This window comes from Aphis gossypii, chromosome 1 (assembly GCF_020184175.1).
Source record: "Aphis gossypii isolate Hap1 chromosome 1, ASM2018417v2, whole genome shotgun sequence".
NCBI lineage: Eukaryota > Metazoa > Arthropoda > Insecta > Hemiptera > Aphididae > Aphis > Aphis gossypii.
In genome coordinates, this window is record NC_065530.1 from 42,203,781 (window position 1) to 42,226,103 (window position 22,323).

The 22,323-nt window shown below is 25.6% G+C and overlaps 2 protein-coding genes across 9 annotated transcripts; one reads left to right on the forward strand and one right to left on the reverse strand.

Moving 5' to 3' along the window:
• Positions 1-3,089: 3,089 nt before the first annotated feature.
• Positions 3,090-7,459, forward strand: LOC114122006 (kelch-like protein 2). Of its 6 annotated transcripts, XM_027984543.2 has the most exons (11): positions 3,090-3,177; positions 4,256-4,382; positions 4,453-4,672; positions 4,745-4,920; positions 5,006-5,102; positions 5,378-5,534; positions 5,618-5,724; positions 5,794-6,069; positions 6,388-6,531; positions 6,597-6,876; positions 6,957-7,459. In XM_027984543.2, the coding sequence occupies exons 2-11, from the start codon at positions 4,279-4,281 to the stop codon at positions 7,142-7,144; spliced, it is 1,749 nt and encodes a 582-aa protein (XP_027840344.1). In that variant the 5' UTR covers positions 3,090-3,177; positions 4,256-4,278; the 3' UTR covers positions 7,145-7,459. The 6 variants fall into 6 exon arrangements, with proteins under 6 accessions (XP_027840344.1, XP_027840345.1, XP_027840349.1 ...); XM_027984544.2 differs by lacking the exon at positions 3,090-3,177 and having other exon boundaries at positions 3,637-4,382; positions 6,960-7,459; XM_027984548.2 differs by lacking the exon at positions 3,090-3,177 and having other exon boundaries at positions 3,637-4,382; positions 7,000-7,459.
• A 5,916-nt stretch (positions 7,460-13,375) lies between these two features.
• On the reverse strand, positions 13,376-22,314 carry LOC114122010 (vesicular glutamate transporter 2-like). 3 transcript variants are annotated; one of them, XM_050196911.1, is made up of 13 exons: positions 22,091-22,314; positions 21,868-22,006; positions 19,521-19,642; positions 17,973-18,043; positions 17,182-17,331; positions 16,701-16,771; positions 16,476-16,582; positions 16,023-16,140; positions 15,760-15,937; positions 15,406-15,677; positions 15,067-15,316; positions 14,851-14,978; positions 13,376-14,774 (listed from the first exon to the last, which is right to left on the reverse strand). In XM_050196911.1, exons 5-13 carry the CDS (start codon positions 17,324-17,326, stop codon positions 14,607-14,609), a joined length of 1,437 nt encoding a protein of 478 aa, XP_050052868.1. In that variant the 5' UTR covers positions 17,327-17,331; positions 17,973-18,043; positions 19,521-19,642; positions 21,868-22,006; positions 22,091-22,314; the 3' UTR covers positions 13,376-14,606. The 3 variants fall into 3 exon arrangements, with proteins under 3 accessions (XP_050052868.1, XP_050052869.1, XP_027840352.2); XM_050196912.1 differs by lacking the exons at positions 19,521-19,642; positions 21,868-22,006; positions 22,091-22,314 and having other exon boundaries at positions 17,973-18,175; XM_027984551.2 differs by lacking the exons at positions 17,973-18,043; positions 19,521-19,642; positions 21,868-22,006; positions 22,091-22,314 and having other exon boundaries at positions 17,182-17,411.
• Between the last annotated feature and the right edge of the window lie 9 nt (positions 22,315-22,323).

Sequence of the window (22,323 nt, forward strand, 5' to 3'; positions counted from 1 at the left end):
TATTTTTGTTCCAAGATTCATTATTCCTAACTATATTTCTTCTGACGTTGGTTTAGATGTTTCAAATTGCATTTGTATCTAACCTACCTTACAAAAATAATTTGTAACGACGATTTACAGAGATATTTTAAAGGATACCTTGGGAAAAACAAGACTCTTTCTACTTGGTTATATAGAGATTAGAATTTAGAAGCAAGTCGTATAGATTTCCAATTTCATAGTTTTGTATACCTAAGTATCTTTATTATTACAGTGACCGATTTACAGACACCCAAAACTCACCAACTAAGCGAAAGGATTTTTACTCGGCCAACTCGAAGACGCCGGATTCGGTTTCCAAACACCAACGATCGAGTTTTACCAGCCCTTAGTATGTAATAAACTAATAAACAATAAATAATGATTCATGTATATGTATTATCTAACTATATACATACATATATATATATTGTATACATATTAAAATTATATTTTGTTATAAGTTTATATATATACCTAACCGGCTAACCATGCAGGTACCTATCTACTTGTATAATTAAATACAAATATATATACAAATTATATAATATAAATATTTTGAATTCTTTGATATCATTGCCTTTACCTTTAATCTGTACAGTATAAAGAACAATTAGTAAATATGAAAATAATTAATAAAAAATTAACACTAGTGACATGATTGAGGAAAGAGGCCCATTAACCGTCGGATCTCAAACGGCGGCTTTCGTTAAAAAAGGTCTAACAAACAGGTTAATTCCTAAACGGCTCCCGTAGAAAAAATTAAATTATTAAAAAATAAAAACAAGAGTTCATTGGGAACTTCATCGACAAATTTTCATCGAGTGAAACAACACGTAAGAATTATATAACAAAATTATTCTTAAAAAAATTGCCCAATGTATGTTATTTCTATATTTTAAAACTTGCATGCAAGAAAATAACCGTCAAAATGGTAGCATAACTATAGAATATTGATCACAAAACAATAAATGGAATAATAAACAGAATAATCAATACTCACCACAAAAAAGCAACCAACAAATTAATCAAGTCAATGTGGAGGTAGTTGAAGAAACACGAGCAGAAACAAATGAAGGTAGTAATGATAAAATAACGCACGCAGTAAATAGCATACCTGTAAACGGTAAAACGGTCAGTTCGTACTTACAATGCAGAATCGAGGACGAATCTGTGCAGTTACTATAGTGGATACGGGCGCGAAAATCAGTGTATTAACAAAAGAAATCATAGACAAAATCATTCAAAACAACAGCCGCGTTTCAGTATTACCGGTCAATGGAGTGTAGATCAACAATGCGGTGGGGAAAAAGATTTGTAAAATATCAAAAAAAAATTTCTACTCGTGCAAAATCGGTCCAGCAAACAACATATGTAAATCAAATTGTTAAAAAAGGGTCTATGTAAAATAAATATAATAATTGATAATTATGAAAAAATGCATACATATTATCAATGTATTTAAAATTTAGTCTATAAAAACGACTAAGATAAACGTGTGCTATAGATGTAACTATGTAACGTAAAATGAAATAAAATTATTTTAAAAGTAGGTAATCACTACACTTTTTGAAAAAATCCTTGTCCCTGTACAAAAACTTTAAAATTAAAATTTTTTAATTCTTTAAAAAATGTTTTAAATTGTGTTAAAATCTTTACAAAATGTGGTCTTTAAAAATTTTAGAATAATCAACAAATAATATGAGGCCAAACGTCGTTAGGTATTAACCTAAATCAGGCGCTTGTATGACACAAAATATTCATATATTGTGTATATTTACTAAGAACTAAGTACACATTAAGTCAAAAATATATATTGAACCAAATGTTTATTATAAACTTTTTAGCTCATTTTTCATTGAGAATTTTACCAATTGCTGTGGAAATAACTTTATTCCAGGAGTGGGGCAAGTGCCTCATCTTGCCTCCCCCATGGGGACGCTCATGATACAGAGTAAATCTACTGGCATTATTTAACTTATCACAGACAACTCTGTATGAAATCAGTAAGTAAATTATATTAATATATAATTAAATAATAATTATACAATAAGAACAATACATTTAAACTAATTTACTAAACAATAAGAACCAGTTGGTAAATTGGTAAGGATAGTATCTTACATACATCTATCTCGAACTTATATAACAATTTGAGCCCCCTTTCTCGACGAATAAAACAAATAATGCCATTACGGCATTACGCCATCGTATTCATGATAATCGTAGGTATAAAAATAAAACTTTAACATTTGTATAGATAAAGAAGTAGTCAGTTAAAACAAAAAAAAGTAAAGTAAAAAGATAGGATATGGAAAAAGTGATTTAAACTCTAAACATATTGTGTTAAAATACATGGAAGTGCCATTGCAGGTTTATAGCATTTGGTGATATTTCTTGGCTTTTAAAAATTCAAACCTAGTAGTTTGGGTTAGGTTAGGTTATATTTTGAAAATTTAGCAGTAAATAGACAACACTTATACAAACATTTGATGAAAATTTCAAATACTTACAGTGATTTGTTTTTGAGTTAAAACCTATAACCATATAAAAAGATTTTTTTTAAAACTGTTGGAAAATTCTTAATTTGAACTTATATAATGCACCAAGGATATTCACTTTGCCACCGGAAACCACCCCCGAAGTTTGAGATTGAAGTATCATTTTGACAAGTTATGGTGTACACAAACACAAAAAAAAGCAAAAAAAAAAAAACACATCATTGTAAAATCAATACATTTATCACATTAATTTCATTCAGAATCTAACATTTAAATCAGTACAGAGAAGTTACTTATTAGGAACACGAATAATAAAATTGATATAATCGCGTTATTGAAATAAAATAACTAGGAATGGACTTGTATATTATATATTATAATATAATATTAAAATTTAAAACATTGAAAATCAATCGGATTATTAAAATATTTATAGCCAAGGTTGATGGTACTACTATATTACTACGGTACTTAATAATTTTATCTTTATTGTCGTTGCGTATCGACAATGAATTATATTAATCTATCTAATTTTGTTTATTTTTACTGTTTTTTTATTATAAGTATAGCAGTACCTATACCTACTACGCTCGCTACAGACGCTACTGTTATATTTTCAGTTCAATTTCGGTGTGGCAGTTAGTGTTTCAATTTTGAGGTTTGAGAAATATTATTTTTTACGAGTCACGAGAGCATAGTAATCAAGTTAATCGATGCAAAAAAATAGACATCGATAAATACATATTTTACATAACATTTAAAACAATTCATTTTTTTGTTCATAGTAAATATATTTTTTTTCATAATAATCAAAATCAATTTTTCGTTTGAAACAATCGGTTAATTGACACATTAAATTTAAGCTCGTTCTAAAGGTTTTTTTCTTAATAATAACTTATAAGTCATTATTACTACTTATACTAAAAAAGTAATTATTGTTTCAAAATCGATTATCTTTAAACTCAAATAAATTTTATTGTAGTTCCGATAACGAAAAAATAAAAATTAAATTTCACAGCCAAAGTTCTTCTTTATTAGTGGTGAATATTTCTATCTTAGTTATGACAGTAGCCTTCTCGGTTCTTTACCGCGCTATACAGTTTTTGCTATGTCTTACATTTGTAAGACGGAGATAACACATACGGCCATACGGGTGAAGCAATATATAAGTTATAAGTACCTATTACTAGTATTTTATTAATATACCTTTATTGTAGTATAATACAATAGTACAATATTGATATATAATAATATTATGATTAACTGAGTAACCCACTTGACGCCCAGTCATTAGCTATACTAAAGATAGGAAGAAACCATAAAATAGATTATCGATAAAATAAAATAGTACTTATTGCGTTATAATAATTTTGTATTGTACAACAGTCTCCTAGATTTAATGCCTGTATTAAATATTATATGTTAAAATGTGTCATCACACCATATATGTAATATCAGTATACGGACAGTACGTGGTCCGTAACATTAGTGATACAAATCTAGCTTATATTTAGGAGTTTTTAATAATAAATTAATACTTATCAATTATCATATACAATTATAATATAAGCATTTAGCACTTACATGCAATAATTTCTTTACAGTTTAATATTTATAGGAATCTTTCAACTATTATAACTAAGTGGTAGTCTTTACTACTTATATACTAAAATGTATCACCCATTTATTCTCATATATTAAATACAATAATATTACAAATGTTTAATGTATTTAAGGTACCTATTCTATAAGTTAAAACATGAGTGTAAATAGTGCACTCACAAGTAACAAATATGAATCTAAGACATTTAGGAATGGCTCTCACATGGTCAGCGTATTTGAAGTTCTACATTCTTTACGCCGGTATGTTGATAGATATGAGGTGTAAATTTTATTAAAATAAAAAATTGCAATACCTACATTTTGATTTTAGAGATGATGTTTTATGTGATATATGGTTGCAAACAGATGATGGTACACTGGTATCTGGACATAAATTGATATTAGTATCTGCTTGTCCATATTTCAGCCACAGATTTAATGAAATAAAGACAAATCTATTTCCTTTAAAAGAGTTAGATTCCACTGCTTTAAAACTCTTGGTTGACTTTATTTATACTGGAAAAATCATAATTACTGAACAAAATGTAAAGGTAAAAATAATATTTGATTTTAAATGACTTTTTATTAAAATAATTTAAATTCATTATTTCTAATCTTTCAAGGTTTTATTACCGGCTGCAAATTTTTTACAGTTACAATTTGTAAAAGATGCATGTGTTGAATTTTTACAATTACAACTGGATCCTATAAATTGTCTTAGTATTAGAGCATTTGCTGATTTGCATCACTGTTCTGAATTAATATCAAGTTCTGAAACATACATTAAAAAACATTTTCAGTATGATGAATTAATTTAATTTTATAGTTTTGTTATTAAAGTATAAAACGTATAATGTATTAAGATTAATGTTCATTATTTTTAGAGACGTGATTAAAAATAATGAGTTCCTATCTTTAAGTTCAAAAGAAATGATTAAGCTAATTTCCAGTAACGTACTTAATATTTCATCTGAAGAAAAAGTATGTACCTATATTAAAATGTATTTATTGTATTTATAATGTATTTAAGTGTATATTATTTATTAATTATTAATTAAGCGAAGATTAATTAACTTACATATTATGTTATTACTTATAATACTTATATTTAAGTCTTTCTTAATTCTTTATAAATAATATTGTTGGTTACGGACAGCAGTCATGGAATGTTAAGGGAGGCAAAAAAAGTTTGAGCCGCTAGTATCATATAATAATATTTTATGTTATTTTAATTTAGTTGTGTTCGTTTTTTATAGGTATATGAATGTGTTATTAATTGGGCAAGACATAAAATAGACGATAGGTATGAAAGTTTGTCTGAGTTAATAGAACATGTACGTTTACCACTGTTATCCTTAGAGTACATATCAGTTAATGTATTTCAGGAACCTCTTCTAAAAAATAACTCTAAATGTATGTTTTTTTTTAAAAATAAGTTTTTATGATAAACCTAAATTAATGTATAATAATTATTAATTATCTATTATTTATTTTAGGTAAAGACTATATAATTGAAGCTTTTCAATTGAATATTCTCAAGACAAAACAGCATATCACTATTCCGCAAAACATTCGGAATACACCTAGACAGTCTGGACATAAAGTATCAACAATATTGTTCTATTTATATTAATTTATTTTTGTAATTATTTTATTGATTAAATCTTATCAGGTTATTTTAGTGTTCAGTAATTCAAAATCCCACTGGTATGACCCAGTAACTAAGTTGTGGCAGATTTCACCAGTAATAAGTATGAGGGGTTTTTTTGTTGTTCTAGCTTTAGTAAAAGAACGTTTTGTGTTTGCTATAAACAATACATTATCTGAATCAAAATCTGTTAAAATGCTTGATATATTTTTACAACCACCTTGTTGGGTATCAATGGCTAGAATGTTAACTACAAGAGCCTGGGCTGGATTTGGTGTATTAGATGATTGTTTATATGCTGTAAGTTTTTCTGTTTTGTATACACTATACTGTCTATACTATAACAGTTATAGGTAATAAACCCATTATTTATTAGTCATTTGATAAACATTAAATTAAATAAATTAACTATTATTATAATAAAATTAACAATACCTAAATGCTAAATAACACTTTAACCAAATATTTCTTATTTTATACACTTATAGTCTTAGTCTAGGTCTTACATTAATTTATTAATAAAATATAAAATATTGTGTATCAATATGCACACACAACATTTAAAGTATTTAACATATTTAATATTTTACATTTTAATAAGATTATATTAAATGTTAGGTTGGCGGACTCGGCGAATCTTATAATATTTTAAATAGTGCAGAAGTTTTTGATATAAGTATTCAAAAATGGCGGATGATATCTAATATGAATACTACGAGAATGGAATTGGGTGTTGGAGTACTCAATAATCTTTTATATGCAGTAAATTATTATTTTATTACTTTTAGATTAGTTATAAATTTTATAGGTGTAATACAATTGTATAGATAGGAGGTTTTGAAACAAATGTGAATACCTTAACAGTTTTGAAATCTGTCGAATCTTATGATCCCAGTCTTGATACATGGTCACCAGTTGCTGAAATGTCTATATGTCGCGCTGGTGTTGGTGTAGGAGTGTTAGACGGTGTAATGTATGCAGTTGGTGGTCATAATATTGATAATTATGATCATGAACAGGAAAGTTTAAAAAGTGTAGAGGTCTATAGACCTTGTTCCAGAGTTTGGTCTTTTATTGCCGACATGCATTTTCCACGAAACAATCCTAGTAATTATAATGATTTTTTTTTATTAAAGAAAATTTTTTTAAATATGAAGTGTTGAATTAAAATTACATTTTTAATACAGTAGTAATTACGTTAGATGGTTTGTTGTATGTTATGGGCGGAAGTAACGAACAATGTTTGGATTTGGATTCTGTTGAAATATACAACCCCGACACAAATACCTGGTCCTTGGAAACATTACCTGAAAACGTCAGCCGACTTGTTTGTGGATTAGTTGTTGATAAGTCACCATATTTTATAACTACATAATTAGTATATGTGTGCTTATTGTTAGTGCATACATTTTATATTATAATAAATAGATAAATGATTATGTATAATTTTTAATAAAGCATTTATTGTTATTATATCAATATGAAATTTTGCAAGGATTTTAATACCGTCGTTTTGTATAATAATATGTTATATTAAAATGTTTGTTTTTATATTCAATAATTTTTTCTTATGGGTACTTAATATTATTACTTCGTAAGTGATTTATAATACATTTTTAAAATTATGAAAATAATAAAAGTAAATAGTTGTATATTGTATATTTGTATAATATATAGTAATTTTATATGATTTATATTTTATACACCTCACAAAAAAAAAAAATCGACTATACATTTAAAGGGGGGGGGGGGAGATGAGATTTTAGTAAATTTATAAGGGGGGCGTAGAATGAAAAAGGTTGGGAACCACTGCTTCAAATCATCTATAAATGTACATACATATAATTTAAAATTTAATCTCTGGTATTTATTCTTCAATTTCTTCTAATTTTTAAATTTATGGACCACTTAAGATGATTCTATAGACCAAGCCTGGGCATAAACGAGTTAAAAAGTTAAAGTTAAGTTAATTTTAACTTTTTAACTTAACTTTTTTGAATTTAATTTTCATTAACTTAATTTTTAACTTAATTGATGTTTATTGATATTAACTTAATAAATAACGAGTTATTTTTAATAAAATCCAAGTTACGTTATTTTATAAATAATTAAATTATAAATAAAATTATTATTGAAATCTGATGCATATTGTATATACATTTATTAGAATAGTAGAATAGGAAATTAAATTATATTAAATTTAATTCTCGTTCCATTAATCAGAATTGTTTAATAAAAATAACTTAATTAATTATGTTTAGGTATACCTCGGCATACGGGCATAGGTAGTGTAAAAATAACAATATTAAATAATAAATACTAATAAGTAGGGTTCGGATTTGAAGGCAAATGACTTTCTTTTATTAATCATAATAGAAAAATAATTTGTATACAAAAATGTGTTTCATTTAATTTCTTAGACGATGGATCTTTTTTTTCTGCCTTTTTACTTATAAAGTTATAAATGCCTTTTTTGTTTGTTTAATTTTTCAGTTGATTTTATAATTTTATACACAGCTTACGTATTATCGCTAAAAATGGGTTTTATTCTTCGCAATATTTATCGATATCGTCTTATCCAGTATTTAGTATGGCCATAAAATTACCCGTACACCTATTTAAAGACTTAGATATGTTCGTAATGCGTGGATTCAAGACTGTTCGTCAGTCCGCCCACATTTTGTCGATCGCAATAATTGTTGTTCAATAATTTTTCCACGCGTTTATTTTATTCTGTTTTTTAATTATGCCAAAAGTTAAACAAAATCACAATTCTAAGTTGAAAAAGTATGCTTCAGAATTCGATGAAAATATTTTTTCAACCGATGGAATAATTTTATATTGTAAAATTTGTGACTTCAAAGTGTCAAGTGAGAAAAAATTCCATATTCAGCAACATATCGGAAGAGATAAACACAAAAATGCGCTTGCAAAAATTGAAAATAGTAAAAAAATTCAGCCTTTCATTAATAAAAATACCACTAACTGATAACCTAACCTATATACTAGGGTATATTTTTAGGTATAAAGACTCTGACGTACCTAAAACGCTTATATAAAAAAAAAAAAAACGTTAATAAAAAAAATATTGACTAGGTAACGATTTTTGATGTTTTAATATTTTTATACATGAGTCTAAGCAGGACCGCGGTTCAAGTTTTTAAACACACCTAGACAAACTTAAGTTTTGTCACCTTTTACATACTAGGTACATCTATTTTTTTTTCTTTTTATCTATAATATAAAAATGTTAAATGCCGCCCTAGGCGTGGGTCTATGTCGCCTACCCCCTGAGCCGGGCCTGGTATAATATTATAATAGGTATACTAAATTACTAACCTAAGCTTTAGTCTTTTCGTTTACTATCCAGTATAGCTTTTAATTAAATATACTGATAGACTTACCGTAGAACTGTGAATATACTTAATAAATGATATTATGTGAAATAACCATTAAGGATCTGTAAGTAAAATATCCTGTGTCTTTAGTTTCTCATAACTCAATATAACATTATACTTTACTATCGAAGCTTGTGCGATTATTCATTCGATAGTAAATACCTAACCTAGGTGAGATGATGCAAATTAAAAACGCAGTTTAAAAATGTTGGTGTAAATTGACTACATCCATTTAGGTACAAATTCCTCGTGTGACCTCCCTCCCCGTTCTATCATTGTTCATTAAGTCAAGCTTTGCGTCGTTTACATTGATCGTAAAAGCTGAAGTATTTAATATTTTATGTTATATTCATACATGTAAGTAATATTCGTAGAATGTATTACTTAAAATATTATAAATGTAACAGTTAAAAAAAAAAAATAAAATACTTTTGTACAACACAAATTTCTGATTGCATGAAAAATTAGTACCCTAAATGAATCAGTATTGAACCAATGACCCCTTAATATGATTCAGTGACCTGTGGTTAATCCAGTAAATTTTATTATAGTATTAAATCAATCAATTATTCATGTAACCTGGTATAAGTCAAGCATTTTTTTTATTTTGTTAGTGCCACAAACGCCCAAACCAGTAACCACTATTGATAAGTAACCGGGTGCCAAATGTAAGTAAAAAATTAAAATAATTAATTAAATATAAAATTAAAAATATTAATCATATTAATGTATCAATTAATGTTCTGTGCCATATTTCGGAGATAAACAAAACGCGATGAGTATAGTGCTGTTAAATAACGTAAAGCAGGCAGTTATTGTCAACTAAAATGTATGAATATTATGATTGTGGACACAAAAAATGCCAACACTATTCGTATTCACATAAATACATGATTATAATATTATTTAATAGTATATACGAATATAAAATGTAGTTTTTAACAATTTTTGATAGTGAATGTTTGAATTTGCTAGAAAAGTCTATAATGAACAGATTTTTTCTTTTAAGCAACAAACAAACATACAATAAATTTACTTTAAATTTACTTTAAAATCATTATTATTTACTTATTTTTTTTCATTTATTATTATTTTTATATTTTGTATAACCTGTATAACATATAAATATTGTTAAAAATAAAATGTGTAAACAATTAAATTATTTAAATTTAACATAATATAATAGAGGAAAAAAAAAAGGACTCTATTGTCTTTTTCAAATAATGTTTTTAATATTAAAACAACAAATAAAGAGTTATTGTAGTTACATGTTTACAACAGACAATAATTATTGACATCGTTTTAATATGAATGGTTTTATTGATGTAAATTATAAAATTATCTTGTCATAATGAAATAAAAATTTATATAATGAACCTTTTCTCTAAAGCTTACAGAATATAAAGGTTAATATTTTATATTATACATAATCATCTATTCACCTATAAATATAATAATATTTATGATACTTACATTAATCGAAATGTGTGGAGAAGATGATCCGGTATGTGTATCTACGACCAAAGTGATGTCAATGAATACTGATAGTATGTACTGAAATTGTGTAGTGTATACATTTTAAATAATTCTTGTGCAGTGTTTCGATAAATAACTGTATGATTACATTTTATAATATAATATATATTTTATATTATATAGTGTGGCAATATTTATCTTTTACATTTCATATATTGGTTGAATTCGTTAATTCATACTTATGTTATTATATTATAATTGAAAATAAATTTACTTATCGTCTTGTATTTCGCCAAGATATTAATTCATAATATACCTGTATTACAATAAAGTGAAGCCTTTTTGACTATAATTACCTGTTTTATCGTCAATATTATACAATAGAAATAATATTACAAAATCAGTATAAAACTTAATAAACATTTTCAGTTAATTTTTTTTTAAAATTATTTTTATGTTGCATTGTTTATGGATAAGCGGTGTTAGGAACCTTAATACTACAATAGTAATATTATTATTCTGATACTTACAAATCGTGTAACGTTAAATTAACTCTTTACTCGATCTGGAAGTGGTGGTTTTATTTTGTTCAGAAATGACAATGGAACCTACTTTTAGATATTGTAATTATGTATATTAATAAATCCACAAATAACTATCTATTTAATATTTTATATAAATTAATGCTATTCTAACAGTATTTTATGAATTCGTAACACATCTGATATTGTAGCTCAGAGAATTCACATAAGTAGTAAGTGGTTTTTGTCACTACAACGATACGTATCAATAATTATTTTTGACATGTTCTGTAGACTGTAATTTGGTGGTTGAATAATTCCGGATAGCGTTTTCGTAATGTTAATGTTTGATAGATGTCAAAATTTAATTACAAAACTATTATTATTAACCTATATTCATTTTTTTATTCTGAAAATATTATTATAATATAAAAATGAATATTTTAAATAATATTATATTAATAGCTGTCTAAATATTTGATTATAATACCACGTATACCTACCTAAGTTTAAATTCGCATTATTTAAATATTTCTTACTAAAATTATTTCGATATGTTTGAATTATCTTTGAAATATAATAAAATTAATATGTTACAAAATTATAACAATATAAGTGGGTTAGGTATACATAAGTGGTTTCTTCATTGAAGTCATCCAGGTTCCAAAAACTTAACTAATCATAACTTAGCAGTTTAACTCTAAAAAAAGTATTATAGCTGGATTGTATCTGTATCTGTACATGTATGCGTCTGTATCAATATCAAATAAATAAATAAAATGCAATTGTTAATTATATTGGAATATCGCGTACGCAAGTTTCGTATAAAATTCTAATAAGACAACGAAAACTCCATATTTTTTTTAACAATAGTATGTCCTAAAAATTCATATTTTTCATGTTTAAATTTAACATAAATTAACGTCTTATTATGTTTTTTTATTTCTAAAACAATTATATTTTGTAATTTACATTGACTGCAAAAAAATAAATATCTATTTTTTTTTTTTAAATAAAATAAATTATATTTATGTTCTAGTTTATATTATTATGAGTGTCAACACTAAAACTAACAAATCGATCAAGTCATTGACTTGATCATGACTATTATTGGTTGAAGTCATTGTATTTCACCGGGATAGTTTAGTAGTGTATAGCGTTTCTATACCACATTTCTATGAACAGTGTGAAATTAGACCATTACGCATATAGTTAGCCATATTATAATATTATAAATATTAATAGACAATATAAATAAAATAAACAATGACGAAAATTGAAATTCGCGCTTTACCTTTTGGGTATACGATCGCGCGTAGTGCTGGAATAACAAAGAACATGATTTTGACTATTCAAAGGCATAGGATTGCACTTGTGATATTGGATGTGCCGTTACCAAATCGCTTATTAGAAATCTCAATTACTTTATAATTATTTTTAATATTTAAAAACACATAAAAATGCATTTACTCAAATGTACATACTTAAAAAAAATTGAACAAATTACATTTAATTGAATCTACAGAGTGGTTATACTCACTATCATTTTCTAGAATGGTATTATCAGTTGATACTGCAGACATAAACTGTTTTTTACAGAACCTCCATAGAAAATATCCATCCACCCGATGTCTGATACATCGAAATGTGTATGCGTTCGATACTAACAAATCACTCGGCCTTTCCAAACTTCTATGGACAATTTAATTTTCTATTTTAAAAAATATTATAAAATGTTAACACTGCGAAAATAATACGCAGACTGAGACAGCTGAAACACGATCTCAGCTGATAGTAAATAGCTTTAGACTGTACACGTCGTGCATAAATATAGTTAGGTATATACGTAAATGTAAGAGAATTTACAGTAAAGATAGTAATTTTGATCCAAATGATCCAATATAAAAGTATGATCTAAAATATTATAACCAATTACTTCTTATAGTGACGGGAAGTGTGTCTGGTATTGACAATAGTAAATGATAAAATTAAAAAATCATTATTTGGTATGACATGCTTACTTACTTTATTTTGATCTCAAAAAAACTTAAAAAACATAATATATTGAAACATACTTTGAAACATCACAATTGTTATATTTATAAAAATATTTAATTTTACTATTACACATATTGTATAATAATAATACATTTACATCACAATATTATATATAATAATACACATGTATTTCACATTATTTTTTGATAACCAATACATTATAATTATTGATCAACGTTAGTTTAGTTATGATAAATACATGATTATTATGATTATATTTTACCTTCTAACAAATTAGTTATTATTACAAGGTATTTTACTATGCAAATTAGAATGTTTATATTAGTTGTATGTAGTTAAAAAACTATCCAATAACAAAAAAACAAGGGGAGTAACTTAAGACGATGCCCATTTCCACCAAAAGTGTACCTTTCATTTTTTCACCAACATCCATTTTCACCAAATAAGATCTACATAATATAACCACGTTTTTATCAAAAAAAATGTATACTACACTTGTATTTAAACCTTAAGTACATTAATAACTAATAACTAATAAGTTTATTTAACATAGTAATGCTGGGCCAAAAAAAAAAAGATATACTATTATATATTTTAGTATCTAAATGAATCAATATTGAATCAATATCTCTTTAAATATGATTTAGTGGCCCTTGATTGATCCAGTAAATTTTATAACAACACTTAATCAATCAATTCTTCAAGTTATCCGGCATAAGTCTAGCATATTTTAGTTCTGTTTTGTTTAAATATAATTGTATAATAATTAAGTTCGAGAATATCCAACGTCACAAACACACTAACTAGTTTATTGAACAGTAATGTTCAAAAATAAAAAATAACCAGCTGTCCGTAAAAGTAAAAAATTAAAGTAATTAATTAAATATAAAATTAAAAATATAAATAAAATAAATGCTCCAAAATGTCTGTGCTATGTATCGGGAATATATAGAACGCAATGTGGATGGTGCTGTTAGATAACTTAAGTATAGCTAATTAACGTCAACTAGTGTGTATGATTATGATTGTAGAATAGATACAAAATATAACAACAAAATTCGCTATCACACCAATAAATGATTATTATATTATTTTATAGTTCATAAAAATAAAAGAATATAAAATTAAGTTTTTAACAATTTAGTAACAAGTAATAATAATATTATTCTGTACACGAAAATTTATTATAGCAGTTATTGACCTTTACAAATTAATTTTATCAACATTAACAAAAATGGGGTTGATTGAACTCCATAAATGATCGAGATAGTTAAAAATATTGTTGGTCGTACATAAACAAAAAAAATAACATAAAAAAAAACTAATAATAAATAATTGTCTTATCTATAATATTATCAATATTACGTACTAAGGTGTAATCTGTATAGTGTAAAATAATAAATGTATTTATATACCTAATTTGCTACACAGACGGCAGATTTTCATTTTCAACTAGATTTTGTTGATTTTCTTCCCCTGGTATGTTTGCTGCCCATGGTTGTATTTCTGCTGAACCAAAAATAAGATATAACTTTCCCAACGTTAAACATATTGCCGCTTTCAAGATGTTAGTTTCGGCATCACTAAGTATCTATGATCAAATGTAATTACAACAGTCAACTTTGTATGATAATATTAAGAAAATTTTCAAATTTTTATTATATAACCTTAGAATTGAATATGTTCCATAGGATAGCTTCACACAATATATTGGAAGTATAATATATCACCATCAGAAAACTAAAAATTAAGCTAGCGTAGTTTGGCGCAATATCTAAATAGTTTAAGAAGTATCCTATAGAAAAACCGACGTAACTTATAATTATAACAAATACAAAAAAATAGTTTTCAATATTGTATATTTTACGTGATTTTATATTTACCGAAATAACTGAGATATTCTAATTCTATAAGTATAATATAGTAAATTCGATTGATTTCTAAAGGGTTGCCGACAATGGCTTCCAGAATAAAATATATGCTCATTGAACCAAAATAAAAGCAATTCCAAAATTTTCTAATGTTGGTGGTAGAAATGGATACAGTGATTTCTGGAGCTAATTCAACCAGAATGACAATGATAATCAATAAAATGATTGTAAATATTCTGGCTTGCGATTTATAATAATTGTCCTGTGTAGTCATAATAGTATGATCAATTTTGATTTCATTAATAGAGAAATATAATTATTTTGAAATGTATTAAAGAAAATACCTTGTACCTGAATGTCTGAATCACCATCAGGTTTTTTAAAAGATATTTGACCATCACACACGTATAATAAAAATATCACAAGGACAGGCATAGAAGTAAACAACGATTTCCATGGTATGTCCGTTACGATTGAACGGGTAAATGACAATTCGGGTTTTTCCAAAGGATATCGTGGGTTGTTCGAACCTCCAAATAATATAATATCGCGGTTCAGCCTCCGAAATTGATTGTCATTGATCACGTACAACCACAAAACGTACCACGCCAACCCGAACACTCCTAATGAAATACATTTTACCGTAAGCGATTATTAGCCTTATATTCAAATGTGTTGAGCATCGTGAGTTAAATGTAAGTATACCAATAGATAGCGTTAACGTATAAGATGAATATGTATGGTGGAGTGCAATAATATGCTCATAGATATATCCACCATCGTGTATCATATCATACAGTATTATTGGAATGTGACGTATTGACTGCGAATTCAGTGGAACCCAATACGTCCAAACCCTTAAAATCGCCGAGTACGCTCCACCCTAGGATATCATGATACACATTAATATCGCTATAAAGTATGTATGTTAGGATATTTCACATCCCAACGAATTATCTTATTCTTACCATTGTCATTCCCATACAAAATTGTAAAACAGAATGCGTGATACCGTCTATATAATATATACTCATGACTATAATTAAATAGAGAATAGATGATATGATGACAATAATTCCTAAAATACTGAAAACACAATTATAAAACTACACTGCATTATGTTAATACATTTTAAGGCGAGATGTAGACCTTAGCTATAGTTTATATGCAAATTAGAATTTGGTTGTATTTGAGTATATTAATTGCATATTACTGCAGTCCATACAGAAATTACCAATAGTTTGTGTATATTTTTTTCTTGCATATTCCTACATCATTAATATTAGAGAATTAGAGATTTAAATGTTTAACTGCAGGTTGCATGTACTAATAATATTAGAAAATTTCATCAAATTTCAATTTGCATAATATATTTATTTTATGAACACTAGCCATATATATTAAATATACTAGTCGATTACTTGTGAGCTGGATAAATGGTGGCCAAAACTCCCGTAGGTAAAAAACCTATAATACATCCATATTCATAGTAACTTATGTAATTATAATGGGACGAGTTTATCTGTAACTATAAAATATAACATTAATGAAAAAATAGGTGATATAAAATCGTTTTAATGTGTTCAGTAGTAAATCTGCGGTAAGAAAAATTGAAAACTACTATTCGGTATGACACTCGAACTTACTTTATTTTGATCTGACAAAAACTCAAAAAACTTATAATGAAAAATAAATTGATGCGACACAATTGATAAACCTGTAAAAAATATTACATTTTACCATACACACATTATATAATATAAAATACATATATTTTACATTACATTTAACAGGTTGTAATTTTAATTTACTTCCTAAGAAAATAGTTATTAAAAGTATTATACTATTATAATTAAAATGATTAAATATATATATACATAAAGATTTGGTTGTAAAACATAGAATATATATTTGGTGGGATTTTGCTCATTTTCTTTTTTTCTTATAGAATGTTGATACCTTTTCAAATAAATTAAAATATGAATGTTTAAATGATAGTATAAACAGTTGAAGACATTTCAATATTACCGGAATATCAACTCCTAATTAACCAGAAATTATGTTTTATAAAATATTAAATTTGACATGTGATTTAAATTCTTATCAAAAATACTACAATTTAGGTACCTGTGTATGCGAGCAAAATGATTGCATATTCTCTGTTCCAATATGTAGTTTTCAAACGGATAAACCTGTCGATGAGCCTGTATGATGATTGTTGAAAATGAGGGGAAGAATTCCATCGATTGGTCTCATTTTCCCCGAAATTCATTTCCACTATTTGTAATAAATTGGTTGGTTAGCGGATTCAACTATGAATTTTTTGATAGTGAATGTATAAAATTGTTATATATTTGTGTACATAGAACTGACTTTCAATTAAAAAAATACAATAAAATTACTATAAAGTCACTATAATATACATTTTTTTTTTCATTAATTCTTATTTTTTTTTTTGTATAACCTGTATAATAAAAGTATTGTTAAAAATAATATATGTTCACATTTAAATTTTACATAATATAGGGGATAAATAAAAGGACTGTATTGTCCTTTTCAAATAATATTTTTAGTATTTTATTAATAAACTTAGAGTAGTTGTTAATATTGTTTAATTATAGTAATATTTATTTAAGTTACCTATTTAAGGGGTGCTTTTTTGGGATATGTATGAATAGAATATGAATTCCAAAAATAAAAATGACGAATAGATTATACAATAATATTCGAAAATTTTATAATAACACGATTAAAACATATTAATTATTGTTGATCCTGCTTTATTAAAATACTTTTTATTGATGTTAATTATTATAATACATTTTGCATTTACTTGTTCTCAATACCTTATTTGATATATAGGTAAATACATAATCATTTATCAATATAATAGTATAATAGTATAATATGAAACTTACGTTTTTCGAAATGTGTGGAGAAGATGATACGACCAAAGTGTAGTATATGCAATGACTACTGATTGTATATACTGAAATTGGGTAGTGTATAAATTATACAATGTCCATGTGCAGTATTTAGATAACTGAATTTATGATTACATTTTATAATATATTAAATGACAATATTTATCTTTTTCACTTCAAATATTTGTTGAATTCTTTAGTATGTTATTATAATAACATTTGTCTGCAATTATATGGATCTGACACAATGTTATAGTAATAATTAAAAATGTTAAGTATATTAATACATAATTATCTTATTATATTGTACCTGGAATTTCGTAAAAGTATACAGTATACACTGTATAAATTTAGAATTTTCATTACATATATTTGATTGAAATTAAGTTACTTATTGTCCTGTTTCATATTTTTCACCAAAATATTAATTCCTAATATACCTGTATTTCAATAAAGTGAAGACTTTATTTTAATGATTACCTGTTTTATCCTCAATATTATACAATAGAAATAACATTACAAAATCAATATAAAAACATAATAAATATTTTCAGTTAAATTTTATAAAAATTATTTTTATGGTGTATGGAATAGGCGGTGTTAGTAACTGAAGTAATATTATTATTCTGATACTTTTAAATCTGCAACGTTAAATTAAGTCTTAACTCGATCAGGAATGATAACAGGACCTAATTTTATTATGTACCTATATAATTAAATTCAATAAATTTAATTAACTATTGAGTATTTTATGTAAGTTATTACTATTCTAACAGTATATCATGAATTCGTAACATATCTGATGATAGTGATGATAGTATAGATCAGAGAACTCACAGAAGTAATAAGTGGTTCCTGTTACTATAACGATACGTATCAATAATTATTTTTGACATTTGATGCGGACTATAATTTGGTGGTCGAATAACTATTTGACAAATAATAGTAACCGGATAGAATTTTCACAATGTTAATGTTTTATAATATATGTCAAATATCTATCACAAAACTATTATTATTAACTAATAATCGGAAAATATTATTACATAAAAATGAATTGTTTAAATAATATTATAGTAGTAAGTATTCAAATTTTTATTATATCACGTAGAAGTTTCAATTTGTATTATTTAAATATTTCTAACTAAAATTATTCCGATATGTTTAAATTATCTTTAAAATATAATAAAATTTATATATTATTATAAAATTATAACAATATAAGCGGGCACGTATAAGTTGTTTCTCCATATTTGTTAAGTGAACAGTGAGATATTTAATGGTGTGTTTTGATCATACATTTTTTAATTTATATGCATAGGGCATATATTATATTTATATATTTATATGTACCTAGTTCGTTTAATTCATTTTATTTTTGAATTATTGAACTTTAAAATGTCTTTTTTAATAATTAATGACATGCAGGTAGTCAAACCAAAAAAGTAATTTTTAATGTGTATAATTATTTAAATCTAAATTAAAAAATCGAATTATGAGGTCTTAAAAACATATTTTCAAAAAATACAAAAAATTACTTACTACTTAACGCTATTGGTGTCTCAATTATAAGTCATAACTTATGGAAGTAAGGCAAGTTTGCTTAGAAAGATTTTCCATGGATGTCTCAGATTCGCCAGTACCAGCTCTATCATTTACTTCCTCTTGAAAAATGTGTAATTGAATAGTATAAGTATAACATTTCGTTATTAATATTATTGTAAAATCTTAAACTTAATTTAAAATATTGATTAAATAAATAAAAATCTTGTGATAACATTTTGATATAATTACTATAATTTTTTTTTTATACTTGAAGGTAATAAATTATCTAATTGTTCGATTGAATAATTTCCATTTAACTCTATTTTATAAAAACATCTGTACATTCTTTTCAAGTGATATTTCGTTTGAGTTAGGCCATAAACTATTTATAGGGATTGTATCTTTTATAAAATCTACAGTATAAAATCAAAACCTAAACAACTGGATAAATATTAATCGAAACACAAACCAATCAAAGCATTAATTTCTAGTAATCCATCAATAAATACGAGATTTATTTTAGGAAAATCCTAGGAGTTTATTAAATTTTCAATTTCAGTTATTGTGTAATGTATATTATATTTAACTGTTTTCCATTTTTATTTATTCACCACTTCATTTTTTTTCCGCTTGATATTATGTCTGCCAGAACGTTAACGACAATGGTTTCTATTACAGTCAGACTGGCGTCAGTATTAGATGAAAAAAACCTAAGGACCAATAACTCTTTTGATAGTCCGTCTATTACAGAGTATGAAAGGTAAATGCTGGTTAATTAAAATGTCCATGATATTTTTATAAGGATATGGCCTTGACAAATATGAGAAATGACGTAACAAAATATTTTAAACAGCATATTGACGTAATAAACCAGGAAATAAAATACTATGCTTTTTGTTTTTTTTCTACTCAATCGTGTTGAAGTTGAGCGGGTTGAATGCAGGCAATTATATCAATTTCTTATAACGACCAAATAATTACTAACTTAACCTTTAGTTTCTCCGTTTTTTTTTTTTTTTTTGGTATATATTTTAATTAAATTCTGATAGATGTAAATACATAATAACTGATAAGTGAAATTAATATTTAGAATCTGTAAGTAGAATATTCTGTGTTTTAAGCTTTTCATATCTCAATATAATATTATACTTTAAAATCGTAATTGTACGATTATTTTTTCTGTAGTACCTACCTTATAATAATCGATTTTAATTTTAGTGCAAATGACATTTCCTATTATTTACTATGTGATATGATGCAAATAATAAAAGCATTTTAAAAAAAGTTGATGCAAATTGATTATACTAACTTAGGTATTTACTAATTTCTACTGTGAATCCTTCTATCATTATGTCAAGTATTGCATTACTTTGATCATATAAAAGTAGTATTTATGATGTATCTATTAGCTACACATCTCAGTAATTTTTGTTTATGTATTACTTAAAATATAATTTTTAAAAATTATAAAAATTACATAACATAATTTCCGGATTGAATGAAAAGTTGGTACCTAAATGAATCAATATCGAACCAATGTCCTCTAATTATGATTTAGTGGCGAATAATTGATCTAGTAAATTCTATTACAGCACTAAATCAATCAATTCTTCAAGTTAGGTACCCGGCATAAGTCTAAGACATTTTAATTCTATTTTGTTAAAAGATAATAATTGTATATAGTAATTAAGTTCACGCATAACTAACGCCACAAACACACTAACCAGCTTATTGACTAGTAACCAGTTGTCCGTAAAAATAAGAAATTAAAGTAATTTATTAAATATAAAATAAAAATATTAATAATGTTAACATACCAAAATGTCTGCATATAACGGGAATAAATAAAACGTATTGTTGATGGTACTGTTAGATAGGTAACTTAAGTAGGTAATTAACGTTAACTAAATGTATGATTATGGTTGTAGATATAAAATATAACAACAGAATTCGTAATCACATCAATAAATGATTATTATATTATTTTATAGTACATAAAAATATAAGAATATAAAATTAAGTTTTTAACAATTTAGTAACAAATAATAATGATATTATTCTATTCATAAATAATTATTGAACTAAAAATATCTACGCAGTTATAGCTGATAATATTGTTCGTCCTCCATATTATACTCGTAAATGAAAATTGATAATAAACAAAAAATAAAAAATACTAATAATAAATAATTGTATTATCTATATTATCAACATTACCTATTTAAGTGTAACGTGTATAGTGTACAATGCTAAATGTAGAGAGCCTATATAATATTATATATAGGCTCTCTAGCTAAATGTATTTGATTAATCTGTTACACAGACGAAAAATCTTTATTTTTACCTGTATTTTGTTGATTTAGTTCTACCGGGTTGTCTGCTGCCCATGGTTGTATTTCTGCCAAACCAAAAGTAGTATAGACCGTTGCCATCGTTAAACACATTACCGCCATAAAGATGTTAGTTTCGGTATCATCAAGTATCTGTGTTCAAATGTAATTACGATAGTTAACTTTGTTTGATAATATTAAGAACATTTTCAAATTTTTATTTTATTAGCTTATTACCCTGAAAATTAATATTTTACTTAGAACCGTTTCCCACAATATATTGAAAAAGTACGGTATCAACTTTAGAAAATTAAAAGTTAAGCTGGCATAGTTTGGCGCGAAATCTAAATAGCTTAAGCAGTATCCTATAAAAAACCGACGTAATTTGGATTTATAGTATTTAATATTGTATTAATAACATGACTTGAATATTTACCGAAATAACGAAGATGTTGCAATTCTAAAAGTAT

Excerpts from the sequence above, each read along its gene's own strand:
- LOC114122006 (XM_027984543.2), top strand. The coding sequence starts at position 4,279 with ATGAGTGTAAATAGTGCACTCACAAGTAACAAATATGAATCTAAGACA. Across the intron at positions 5,103-5,377 it reads ATATTTCATCTGAAGAAAAA|GTATATGAATGTGTTATTAA; the intron begins GTATGTACCTAT and ends CGTTTTTTATAG. Across the intron at positions 5,725-5,793 it reads CTAGACAGTCTGGACATAAA|GTTATTTTAGTGTTCAGTAA; the intron begins GTATCAACAATA and ends AAATCTTATCAG.
- LOC114122010 (XM_050196911.1), bottom strand. The coding sequence starts at position 17,326 with ATGAATTTCGGGGAAAATGAGACCAATCGATGGAATTCTTCCCCTCAT. Across the intron at positions 15,317-15,405 it reads ATGGTGATTCAGACATTCAG|GACAATTATTATAAATCGCA; the intron begins GTACAAGGTATT and ends ATGACTACACAG. Across the intron at positions 14,775-14,850 it reads GGAACATATTCAATTCTAAG|ATACTTAGTGATGCCGAAAC; the intron begins GTTATATAATAA and ends ATTTGATCATAG.